The sequence below is a fragment of the Pangasianodon hypophthalmus genome, chromosome 23 (assembly GCF_027358585.1).
Source record: "Pangasianodon hypophthalmus isolate fPanHyp1 chromosome 23, fPanHyp1.pri, whole genome shotgun sequence".
In the NCBI taxonomy this organism is placed as follows: Eukaryota; Metazoa; Chordata; class Actinopteri; order Siluriformes; family Pangasiidae; genus Pangasianodon; species Pangasianodon hypophthalmus.
The window spans coordinates 13,368,607-13,381,746 of NC_069732.1; the positions used below are offsets into that span (position 1 = coordinate 13,368,607).

Consider the following 13,140-nt stretch of genomic DNA (forward strand, 5'->3'; position numbering starts at 1 on the left):
CGTCACACTCATATGTGCTTGTTGAAAATAACTTTCCAAAACCATGGGCATTATTTTGGAGTTGGCATCCCCTTTGCTGCTATTACCATATCCACTTTTCTGGGAAGGCTTTCCACTAGATTTTGGAGCATGGCTGAGGGGATTTCTGCTCATTCAGCCACAAGAGCATTAGTGAGGTCAGGCACTGATGTTGGGCGAGGAGGCCTGGCGTCTGTCTGCATTCCAATTGAGGTTGAGTTCAGGGCTCTGTGCAGCCCAATTGAGTTATTCCATTCCAAACTTGGCAAATCATGACTTCAAGGACCTCATCGGCAACAGTTTGGAGAAGACCCACATATGGCTGTGATGGTCAGGTGTCCACTTACTTTTGGTCATATAGTATACAATATGAAGTCAACTGTTTAAATTATGCGCTGTTGTGACAACTGGTATGTGACCTTCCAACTGAAACCGGTGACGCTTCATTCAGGGCATCAGGAAAAAAGCGTGCACAAATATATTAAATTGAATTATGCCATGAAACCCTTTCACCAAGGTTAAAACATGGAGCCCAGTATAAATAAATAGGTTCACTAGAATTGTGTCTGCCAAAAATAAATGAAGCAATAATGTTCTGTGCTATAAGCAGCCATTAACCATCCCTCACCTGAAGGGAAGGGATTATCCACAAAGTGTTCCCGTTGCTGCAGGTTTTCATTCCAACAAAGTAGGAGCTGCACCTGATTCCACTTGTTTAATCAATTGGTTTTGGTTGTACAAATGGCCGATGAGTTGTATCAGGTGTACTCCTGCTTAGTGAAATGAAAACCTGCAGCTACATCGTCCCTTTGCGTATTAGATTGGTCACCCCATTGTAGAATGCATGATTTGTTGGAATCACATGTGTGTCTTCCACAAGTGGTCCTCTAAGATTCTCCAGCTGATGACATATTTTTTTTCTGAAATGATGCTGGGCCACTGATAGACCTGATGGAATACAAATGTATTCACACTAGCTGCTCAAAGTAAGGGAACAAAGAGCCACTGATTTTGCATTATACTAAAATGAAGTAATCAGTGGACTTGTATTAATGGCAAGTCAAATTCAATTTTATTTATATAGCAATGTTAACAACAGACATTGTCTCGAAGAAGAAATTTGTATGTAGATTTAGTTTTACATCTCTAATCAGCAAGCTAGAGGATACAGTGGCAAGGGAAAACTCTCTGAGAAGACATGAGGAAGAGATCTTGAAATGATGTTTTCGTGAAGTGCACATCTCCATGGGTATCCATGGGACGACCCACAGCAGCAATGAGTGAATTTAATTAAGTATTTAAATTTTCTATTTAACAAACATATAGTTTTGCAAATTAAATTATGTTTCCCATTTAGAATCATTCATTCAGTTTCAGATTGCATTCGATTTTATCAAAGCACCATGTAATTGCCAGGTGCTCTCTCAATTATTTCAGTAAATATATAGCAAAAATGATAGTTTCCTGGACCCTAGCAAAATGTTCTAAATCCAAGGCTGCAAGAAAACAATAACACAATTCTCTACATCCTGGCAATGTACCATATTTTTCAAAGTAACCAAAAAGCTGAATAGTTGAGTGGAGTGGTAGGAGGGGGAGAACATCTCTTTGGCCCACAAGGGATTTATGCTACCTTCTATCCATCATACAATGGCAAAGTGTCTAGACAATTTTACAGCAGGCCTCTGAATACTGAGCCAGTCCGACGGGCAACTCCAATCTTGCACCAAAGTTTCTGGCCCTGACTACAGTCTGGATAACTGAAGGGTGAATGGGCAGAAGAAGGGGGTGGGAAGTTTAATTGGGGATTTGAAATGGCATGTGGCAGCATGCAGTTAGAGCCTAACTTGTCCTCCAGAAAGCGTTCTCTGCAGCTGGGTATAAAACTTATTTATGGACATTGGTGCAGGCAGGTGCAAAGAAGGTCAATGGAAGCCATTTACTAAAGAGGAGAGAATGTTTGTTTTCCCAAATTTATTACCTAGGAGTATTGCTTCAACCATTTGAGAGTAAGTCAGACTCACAGGCTTTGGCTTGAAGCTTACCTGAAGCACTTGTTTGTTATACTGTACATGGGAGGTCAGTTATTTGGAGATGGATGACAACATTAATGGCTCATGTCAACTCAAATCAATTACAAGGTGCAGCACTGGGGAGACAGAGATGGCTGTCCTGCTGTCACAGGTGTTATTACAAATGTGGACAGGAGGGATATCAATCCATAGGTCCTGAGCCATTTCACAGTCTATTTATCAGTATGCACTCTTTTTTGAATGCCACCAGTGCTAGTCCCACACGGGGCAAATCTCTCACTCACTCTGTAGTAGAATAGTCACTTTCATTGATAACAGAATGTGATTTCTGATAACAGTGTTAGAGCAGGCAGGGGATACTTCTTAAATATGTATTTACATATAATTATGTAGTGATAAACCATTTCTCACTCACACACAAACCTAACAGCCTTCCTCCTCAGACTTGGCATAGACGTGCAGGGAGATTTGCAGAGAAATTAAACCGAAGTGCAACTATAAAAGTCACAATGGCACAAATCAAACAGGCATTGCCCACCCATACATGCACAGTAACTAACAAATTTCATAATACGCCTGTTCATTAAAGTGTAAGGATGAGTGGGGATGGGGGAGAGGGCTCTCAAGGCCATACAGGGAGGCAAAAAAGGACAGAGGAGGAGACAAGAGCCATTAATCAGAAGGCTAGAAGAATCAGGATGATCAGAAGAGCTCAGTCTGATCCAGCGGCACCAGAATTACTGACCCTGGTCCAGAAGTGATACATTATATACACTCACCTTCCACTTTATTAGGAACACTGGCACACTTGCTCATTCATGCAATTATCCAATCAGTCAATCATGTGGCAGCAGCACAATGCATAAAACCATCCACATATAGGTCAAGAGCTTCAGGTAATGTTCACAACAAACAATGGAATGGAGGAAAATGTGATTTCAGTAACTTGGGATGGTTGTCAGTGTCAGACAGACTGGTCTGAGTATTTCAGAAACTGCTAATCTCCTGAGATTTTCACACACAACAGTCTCTTTAGTTTACAGAGAATGGTGTGAAAAACAGCCATTTTTCCTGCAACATAAAGATGGTAGGGTCAGAATTTGGTGTCAACAGCATGAATCCATGGACCCAACCTGTCTTGTGTCAACAGTTGAGGCTGCTGGTGGTGGTATATTTTCTTGGCACACATAATAGTGACCGCTGAGTGTGTATTCTAATATTATATACTAATGATCTGAGAAAGACAATGTTAACATGTGAGTTGAGCAGTTAAAATATCTCAGCAATGAAAAAAGGCTTTATTTCTGACGGTACAAAAGCACTCAACCTTCAACTTTATTTTTTTATGTATTCTTTTTATATATTTTCTTCTCGGCAATGATGCCTCAAGAGACGCCTGAATATTTTACTTCCTGTAACCTTAGTGGCTGGGCTAATACATTTGCAACACCCAGATAGTAATTTTTGGGCCTTTTAGTTGATTTTTGATAGGCATGTCTTTAATGTATAATCTATAGGAAAACAGTATTGTTGTTGTTTTTTAAAGGGAAGCAGGTTCAGGATAGTTGTATGGTATTTTTTAGGTTTTAAAAATTATTTAAGCCACTCCTATTTTTTGATGATACAGTATGCAAGCATGAAAGTATTTCTCTCTGTTTTAATGGTGCATTGGTTTTACATTACATGAAGTCTTTCTTTGTGCTGACTTAGCAACTGTGAGTCAGGAATGGAGTTTTTACTTGGAATGCAAAGGGTATTTTGTGAATAGGAATGAGAATCTGTAGACTTATAGCAGATGGTAATATTCAAGGAAGAATTTTCTGATTTAACTGACAAGCAACAAGGTAAAAAAAGTTGCCTGTGTAGCAGGTAGGGTTGTTAAAGTGTGCATCTACACTGGGAAGGAGGTGTTTGGGAGCAAACTAAAGGGTTTAGTTGTCCCACATATATGTATGTGATCTCTCGTTCTTTCTCTCCTTCTCCCAGAGTACTGAGCTGAGGGTGTGTGTATGTAGCTCTAAGTAGAGGAAAGCCAAAGTTGAGCAGAAAGTAGAGACCGTGCTGGAAATATACAAAGTGTTAGGTTACTGTTTATCTACAGTGCCAAGGACACAAGCCCAAATAAAAGCTCACTTACCCTGGGTCTACTGTATTTTCTGAGCAGTGTGCTGCATTTTTTGACCTCCTCTACTACGTTGACTGGGGTAAATTAAAGATCTCAAGAAGCAAGATTTTTTGAATACAATTCTTTCTGAAACTGCTGAACGTGAATCATTCACTTGTCTAAGATCTTGGAAATATCCAGTTAGCTATTAAAATGTCTTCAGTCACTGGACAGAAACTGGACAGTCCTTGATTCTTATTATCTTTGAAGCACCAGCCAACCTTCTTGTTGCATCCAGTATAGAGTTACTTGCCAAAAGGAGTTCATCACAATACAGTACATGTGTATGCAAACACATGTATAAGTTAAATCTGTCCCACTCTTAAATGTTCATTAGTCTACTGGAATTTGGAGTGAAAAGTCCTTTGATCCCCCAAACGGTCCTTTTACCCTCAAAAAACACAGCATTTCATTCTATGCATAGTAAAAGGATCCGGACTCAGTGCTCATCAGCAGATATGCTATATCCTGAAATTGCCACCAGATATCTCTGTGGTCATACAATCCATATATCAACCAGTTCACAAGTCAAGAAATCTGATAGCTGAATATCTTATGGCAATTTTTAGTTCTAACTACTGTTCCCTCTAAGCTGTATGTGCGTTTGGTCACACACATCTGATGATGCTCCCATGCAGAAAAAATAAAATCCACGCAGACCACAGAAACAAAAATTTGTATAAAAAATTAGACAGTTGGAGTAACTTACAGGTGATGACAGTACATTACAATCTTGACTCTCATAACAGCATTGTGTTCTTATTTTTTCATAGGTTAAACAGGAACACGTGTCAAAACACACAGTACTACTGCCACCCAAATTCAGTCCCAACCACAAATAATGCTAGCGAGCTACATTAGCTGTGACCTTAGCGAGCCATGTTAATTGTTCAACAACTTTAACAAGCACCTTTTAAACTCTGTTAGGATAGAGTTGTTAGCCAGCTAATGCTAACCAGGCAGGGGCAGAGAAGCCATAATCTACGTGGCTCATTTGAGCATGGGGTATTGCTCAAATGACAGGAAGATCTGCCAAATAGAAATAGAGTTTGCTCAATAAGAAAAACGAGGGAACATTTTTCCCCTTGTTAATTTACTGTCCTTTCCAAAAGATATCACTTTTAGCAAACATTTATCAAAGACTTTTAGCAAAAAACATCTCCAAGTTGTAAGTTAGCATTTATTAGCTATAATCCCATTTGCTACAGAATATTAGCTAGCATGTTCTTGTCCATGTAGTTTGTATGGTATTTGTAGATTAGTGTATATGTAAGGCAAATGAGATATCAATTCAATAACAAAATTTATCATCCTTGTTTCAGCCTCTTGATTATGAAATAGGACATTTTGTGCTTTTTTGTCAGTGGTTTATGGTAAAAGCCTTTTTGATTTTCATGACTCTCAATTCTGTACTGATTACTCTATTCTATACTCTTTATTTTATACTACTATGAAGTATTTCAAAAAATGTTAACTGTCGGGTGGCAACGAAAAAATGACAAAAATGTAACTTAGATTAGGTTTATTTAGGGCTGGGGAATATGGCAATATAACATCCATATTATGATATTGTGAAATATTGTCACAATGTATGTTCCTGACATATCTTGGGTATTGTCAGTACATTATAATAATTAAAAACTCTGATTCAAAGCAACAAATGATGAACTGCAACATTGAACTGAATCTTTAAAAATTGAAACCAAAAAATGTACTGATTTCTCTTTTTCAGTCTTTTTATTTTTCTACTGTTTTGCTGGCAGTTTGTTGGTTTCTTTGTAACATGTACATCATGATACTTATTGTGTATCGCCAAAATGTACTAAAAAATCATGGTATGTATATTTGTCATATCGCATACCACCTAGATTTATTCTTCCTCCTAATATATTCTTTACAGTTGTTTCAAAATTTACTGACACCATCAATGGAGAAGACAAAAGCAGACAAACTCCCAACTGTTCTACATGATCAACTACTTGTGAACTGGGAACTATTTACTAAATGCATTTGAATATCTGAATCCACAGTGGTGGCTGTATCACCTGGTGTTAACGTGTAGGATAGGGGATAACATCACATAAATACAATTAGTCAGGAACAGGCCATGGATGTACTTTCAGAAAGAGTGAAGGCATTACCTTGTTTGGGTTACTGGCTGTAATGATCCACACACACTGGGAGTTGCTCTCATACTGAATAGGAAAATTTGGAGAGGTGAAAGTTCCTGATGGACCTTGTAGATTTGATCCACATGTCTTTACTGTAAATAAAAAGCAGAGGAGACGGTTAATAAGAATTCGTTACAAGGACAAAGGCAATGAACAACTTTTAATCTTGACTTTTGATATTTAGTACCAACTACCACTGAAATGTTTTGAATATTAATTTCACAAATCACAAGACATTACTGTGATTACACAGGGATTTGTTAATTATTTATGGTTTTTTGCAAGATTTAAACAGCAAATATTGAAATATCACCAACTCATTCATGATTTCCTATATTTGTCAGAGATTCACAATCCAAACCCAGAGATTAACTTCATGGGAGTAGCATCAGTAATTTAGATCAGCTTTTAGCCAAACATACTTGGGCACAATTCATCATCTTAATAGACAAATGCCAATTATAATTTGTTAAACAGGCTCACTCCAGTCTCTTTCTCCCAGAACCAGTGACAGTGACATCAAAAAATGCTCTGAAAAGGATCAGTTTATTCATCCTTCTTTTTGGCCCTTTGTACTTTTGGCACATTTATCATTGCCAATGCCGAAGTGACAGGGATTTGATGAAAGACATGAAGGCATTATCTCCCATGGCAGCACGTTTTGCTATCAGCTTCTGACATCTTGATTGCTTTTGAAAATAAATAACTCATTATCTCAGCCAAGTACAGGGGAACTGGAGGGGCCCTTCAAACCCAAAAACACTCTTTTTTGATCTGAAAGTCATTCACTTGTCAAGGCTCCTCATCAGAACAGTATCCTCTGACAAGCCCCTTTCCAGTGTAACATTTGATGTGAAGATTGGTCTCAACTCAATGTCTCAATATCAACTCCTTTAGAGATGAATCCCAGTGGAGAATTGAGTGGAGAATTGAGAGTACAGAGCGTAAAGTTGCATGTGAATATTAAGTATGTGTCTGTACAACATTGCATGCGGTGCCTTGTCTACAGTTTCTCGTTTTAAAACAGACTGTGCAAATATAAAGCTTAACACATTATTACATATTGATATTGGTTTAACACAACAGTAATGTTGAATAACACGTTATTACATACTGATATTGGTTTAACACAACAGTGATGCTGAATTCTTGAATCAGAAAGTGTAGCTTAATATTCTATAACAGCATGGCTCTGACAGTAGTTCCTACTGTAACATAAATGATACGTTTATATTAATGGACTCATTGTAATACGGTATTGTTTCCATAGTAACATCTCATTCACACGGACCTGTATATAGGACCTGTATAAGCTCCCCATAATCTAATCTAATCTAATCCATAATAATAAACAAATTTAAAACATATTTTTTTTTATAACAACAATAATGAAAAAGTTAAATCATTGATGTGATGATGTTTTCTGTCTTCAGGATAGAGGAGTTTGTCCTTTCTGGTAACATGACAAGCTGAGTTTTTCTGTCTTTAACTTCAAGAGAGACTAAAAATGAGATAAGTGAGGGAACGACTGTTTATAGATACTATAACGTAAGTGATAACAGGAACTAATTTGTTTTGCAGATGAACCATAACATTAAATGTAACTATATTTGATTTAAAAGCATGAGGTGACAGTAAATAATAAATTTAAAAAATTTTAATTGCTGGCAAATCTCTGTGGTATAGGAGGAATAAAACACTATGGACTGTGCTGCTACAGGAAAATAAATCACTTCTGGGAAATATTTTCATATAAAAGCATGGCCCATCATGTGTTATTCCTTACATGGCCCATCAAGCCAAAACTAATTTTATATATATATATATTGCATGACAAATTATAATGGGCTCCCAATAGCTTTATATATTTAAAAAAAAAAAACTAGGGAGAATGAACTGATGATGAACTCATAATGCCCTTGGGCTCTCCTGAAAATATAGATCTAGGCAATTTTCTGCATCATTTCAATCTTCCTAATTAGTTTGTGCAGTCTGTAGCTGCAGGAACAGATACAGCCGAGCGACATAAATGCAGCGATTTAAAGGTCAGGGGACCACGCAAATTTTGTGTGTGTCTATCTAAGAAAAAGAGAGCTGCATGGGGTCTGGAACCATACACATACACACTTCTCACTCACACGTAGTAAGACAGACCATGTTGTGGTGCACTGTGGTAGTGAGAGAATGGGATTTTCCTTCTCATTAGCAGGTGGCCATTTCTTGGTGCATAAGGACCCCTAATAGAGAAGACAGCTGTCCTTACAGCCTGCAGGTTGCAAAAGTGATCAGGCAGATAAAGACCCACTTTAAGATACATGGGATGCAGCATGTGCAAGCTGTCAATTCATTTTAAAAGGTTGGAGAAGTTGCATGCGGCAAAACAATGGTGGTTTCCAAAGTGGTATTTGGTAGTATGAAATCTCACTGACGAATCAGAACGCAGTTTTAACAAGCTAATAATCAAGATAGCTAGCTTGCTAGAATACACAACAGTATGTTGATCTACGAATATTTGCAGTGTTGTTGTTGAGTCTTGGTGTGACACAAACAATCAGATTTACACTAGATCTTATAAGAAAGACTTTATCAGCAGAAAACGTCTGAGTATATTCAACCGTAGGCTATTAAAACAACTCTGCTTGTAAACAGACAACTATACACAAATAGACCAGTTCTTTATTTGATTTCAGTTTGTAAAATGAGTAATGATTATGCTGAATATGCTAAAATGAGGACAAGAACATGAAGCACGGGCAGTGGGATTGAAATGTATTCTCAAATAGCCACAAATACCCCAACATTTTAGTGGATTCCAATATTTCAGGTGGACAAGGATCAAAAATATATGCTGTAGACATTAGACTTCGGGTTGCTGCCACTGTACTTCCTTCCTCAGAGAAATCAACTCATAACTGCTCATAGTTTGTAACTCCAATCATTACTTCAGCTACTGGTTAGTCCATCTGTACTACTGCAACTTTTTGCACATTACATTTTGGCTAAATTTGCACTGACTCAGTACTGATGCACATTTCATCCATGCAGGTGCTGTTTTATTGTCTTGACTTGCACTTTGTATAGTGTATTGTTTATTGTTCTTTGTTGAGCTGCACCAAACCCAATAATCACCAACACCACTGCACGGCAATCTTGATTCTGTACTTCTAGAGCAGCATTTGTTACTCTGTCTGCTGCAACTGTCTGCATCCTTCCAAAAATTGGACTAAGCCTTATACAGGAATTATTGGCAACAGTATGCCAGAATTACTACTTGGACAGCGACTCGCTGCATCCTGCATGTACATCCTCTTTAACAGAATAACTACCACCTATGTACAGATCACACAAAGAAGTGCATTTTACTGCAAGGCTCTCCATTCCAAAACACCACTTTATTCCAAACCAGTTTGTCTTGTTAGTTTGTCTTGTCTTCCTTGTGTTTCCTTTTTTTTGGTTCTAAAATCAACTCACATAATAATTTGTCCTTCAAGATTAATCCTTGGCCATACATCTGTTGATACTTTTTCTTGTTGTTTGTTCTGGCTTGATCTATTAACTTAAACCTGTAACACTAAAGAAATGGGCACCAGCAGTCTATAAACACTTCAACAGAAGCTGCTCCCTCTTTCGGCTTGTCACCATTTCTCAGCCTGCTTTAGTTAAAGCAGTGACAAGAACTTATGGATGAGCAGGAGTTTGTAGAGCTGCTTCAGGACGCTGCTTCTGTATTTTCTGAGATATACAGTATATCTGCGCATGCTAGTGACATCTCTGACAGATCAATTAGGGCCTGCTAAATGAATGGTCTTAGCTGGGCACAGCTTGCCCAAACAGAAATTATCTCTAAAAAGACAGGAGGGGGAGAAAACAGTTGATTACTTGCACAACAATCTGTTGTCACTTTCTATCCTACCATCCGAAAATAAGGACCTTGCCTCAGCAAGAACAGGGACGACTATAAAAATTAATAGGAATGTCATAAGAAAATGAGATTTAAAAAATATATGAACATATGTCAGTCATTTGTCCCTATGTTCTTGCCTCTTTTTTTCATATTTTCCAATCTTTTGGACAGGTAAATGTTAGGGTAAGACACTGCAGGTAGAAACATTTGGTCACATTTTTCAGATTTTTGGATAAATTGCATCTATTACTATTTGAACTTCTATATTTAACATATAAAACTTCTATATTTATATTAAAAAAAACCCAAACTTTATTTCTAGATGACCTAAAAAATGTATGTGTTTATTCCTATCCCTAAGTAGAAAGATCTTACAGAGGGATTTCCCAAAGTGTTGACAACTGTTTGATTTACGTTTGATTTTATACTAAAAATAATGTAAAATATTTTTATAACAGTATTGATTAAACAATAAAGAAATGATATTCCATCAAACTTTTATAGAAATTCTTTCCCTCTTGAGAGTCTTCATCATGAAATAAATATTTTATTTCTAGCATCATCAAAAGACTAGATTTTTGTTTAATTAAGCATGACATTTTAAGCATAATTAATTAAACGATTGCATAAGTAAAAGGTTTTTTTTTAAAATAAAGGTCTAAGACACAAAAATACTTGTAAGAATATCAGCAATTAACTAACAAAATTTGACTGTGATATTTATTGTTTTAAAAAAATTACCCTATTCACCTGCAGTGTCTCGCCTTAAAAAGAACCGTGGACTGCAGATAAACGTTCACATTTGGGCATCTGGATAAATGTCTAATGAATATGATGAATATCATGTATACTTTTTTAGAAATTATACTCACTGTTTTAGGTTTTCTATCATCGAAACTGACCTCAGTGGGGACAATGAACTAACTCAGTAAACAGCAAGAAAGCTCTAAATAAATAAATAACTGAAGAAAATAGAAGAATTAATGTCATAATTCACCCATAACTACAGTACTTTTGCTTGCAGTCATGATAAAAACAACTAAACTCATGTATTCTATGCAGCAGGAACATTGTTGGTCAGTGTAACAATATATGTAATGTACTGTACGTGTAAGCTACAGCACACCATAAATCCTCAGAGATTACTATTAAAAATGTTATGATACGAATATTACTTGTATTATATGAGTGATATCACTCTAATCTTCTAGAAAACATATTACATATTTCCCACTGGCCAGAAATCAAACCAGCTGGACCCAATCAAAACAGAAGTGTGTTTATGTGTTAATTTGTTTTCTCTCCGCTGCTGTTTATGGTCCTCCATCACTTTGATCACTGTGCTAGGAGGAAAGCATTCAATCAGCATCTCTGAAGATTCCAAGAAATCACCATATGCATAAACACAACATGAGTGATGAACCCAAAACCACATCAGTTATACCTCAAAGACTTTCAGAAAAAGCAAATATTTGTCATTACATACATAAGGCTGATGAAAATCCAGGAAAATTGTTGCACCATCTGTCTTAGGTTGGAATTTTAAACGTGGCCATATGCCAATGTGTTGCCTGGTGTGTCTAAATGCCTTCAATATGGACACAAGGACATCAGTCCTCTACAGTCATTTAACTATTACCTTCAGTGGAGAGATATCAGTTTCACCATGAGGTCAGCCTGAAGCTTTGACATTAATTTATTCCACAGCCCTGACGATAATGCTCAGGTAATTTGAAATGACCTTTCTACATTGCAAAGTCATGGAAAAAAAAAACTGTGTGTGTAATGCACTTAATCACTGGATTTGATTTCTTTATCTTCTGTAACCACTTTATTTTGGTTAGGGTTGCGGTGGATCCAGAGCCTTTTCCAGGAACATTGAGCGCAAAGCAAGAACACACCCTTTGTGCTCATTCATCCACAAGAACATTAGTGAGGTTGGGAGTTGATGTTGGACAAGAAGGCCTGGGGTGCAGTCGGTGTTCCAGTTCATTCCAACAGTGTCCAGTGGGATTGAGGTCAGGGCTCTGTGCAGACCACTCGAGTTCTTCCACACAAACCTTGGCAAACCATGTCTTTATGGTCCTTTGGTTCAAGCCTCTTAGGTCCAGTGAAGGGAAACTGTAAAGCTACAGCATGCAAAGACATTCTATTCAATTGTGTGCTTCCACATTTGTGGCAAAAGTTTGGGAAAGGCCCATATATGGGTGTGAATGTCAGCTGTCCACATGCTTTTGGCCATATTAGTGTAACTAGGGGCAATTTATCAAAGCCAATCTGCCAATCTACAATTACACTAGCATGAAACAAGAGCTAAGGATCCATGTTTGCACAGTATAACTAAATACAAACTGGTCATGAAAAAAACATAAATGTCTTACTCGCAATGTCCTACTTTACAAGGACTCTGTTAAAGACAGTGTCTGATAAACTACAGATATCAAGTTATATATCAAAATAAAAACATGTTAAACGTGTTCTAAGGTGTAACAAGATCATCACAAATGTGAGCAACTGCACCAGACCAGCATGAGCCACAGACCGGACAAGAGATTCCATGAATTTATATCACAATGTAATCTTTTCAAGGTAAGATCTTTGAGTTATTGGTTTATGCCTTACCAACGAGTTTTAAAAATGTTTTGTGATCTTCTTGCTCCTCAAGGACAAAAATTATGCCTTGAAGCTGTCCCTGTCACTCTACTGCATTTTAAGCCATAATTAAGCATAATTAGACCGTCTGCCTGGAATGCAGCAACCATGCATTGTGTATTTGTCCCTAACAAAATACTGTCACTATAAGGCCATCAGGCATTAGGTAGCAGCACTGATGAAATCACCAATGGTAAA

The 13,140-nt window shown here is 37.3% G+C and overlaps 1 protein-coding gene across 3 annotated transcripts in view; it reads right to left on the bottom strand.

Moving 5' to 3' along the window:
- Positions 1-13,140, bottom strand: part of csmd3b (CUB and Sushi multiple domains 3b) — a 407,371-nt gene that overhangs the window by 170,179 nt on the left and 224,052 nt on the right. For all 3 annotated transcript variants that reach the window (XM_053228561.1, XM_053228560.1, XM_026929912.3), the window contains exon 10: positions 6,357-6,478. In XM_053228561.1, the coding sequence (XP_053084536.1) occupies positions 6,357-6,478 (122 nt within the window). The remainder of the gene's footprint in view (positions 1-6,356; positions 6,479-13,140) is intronic.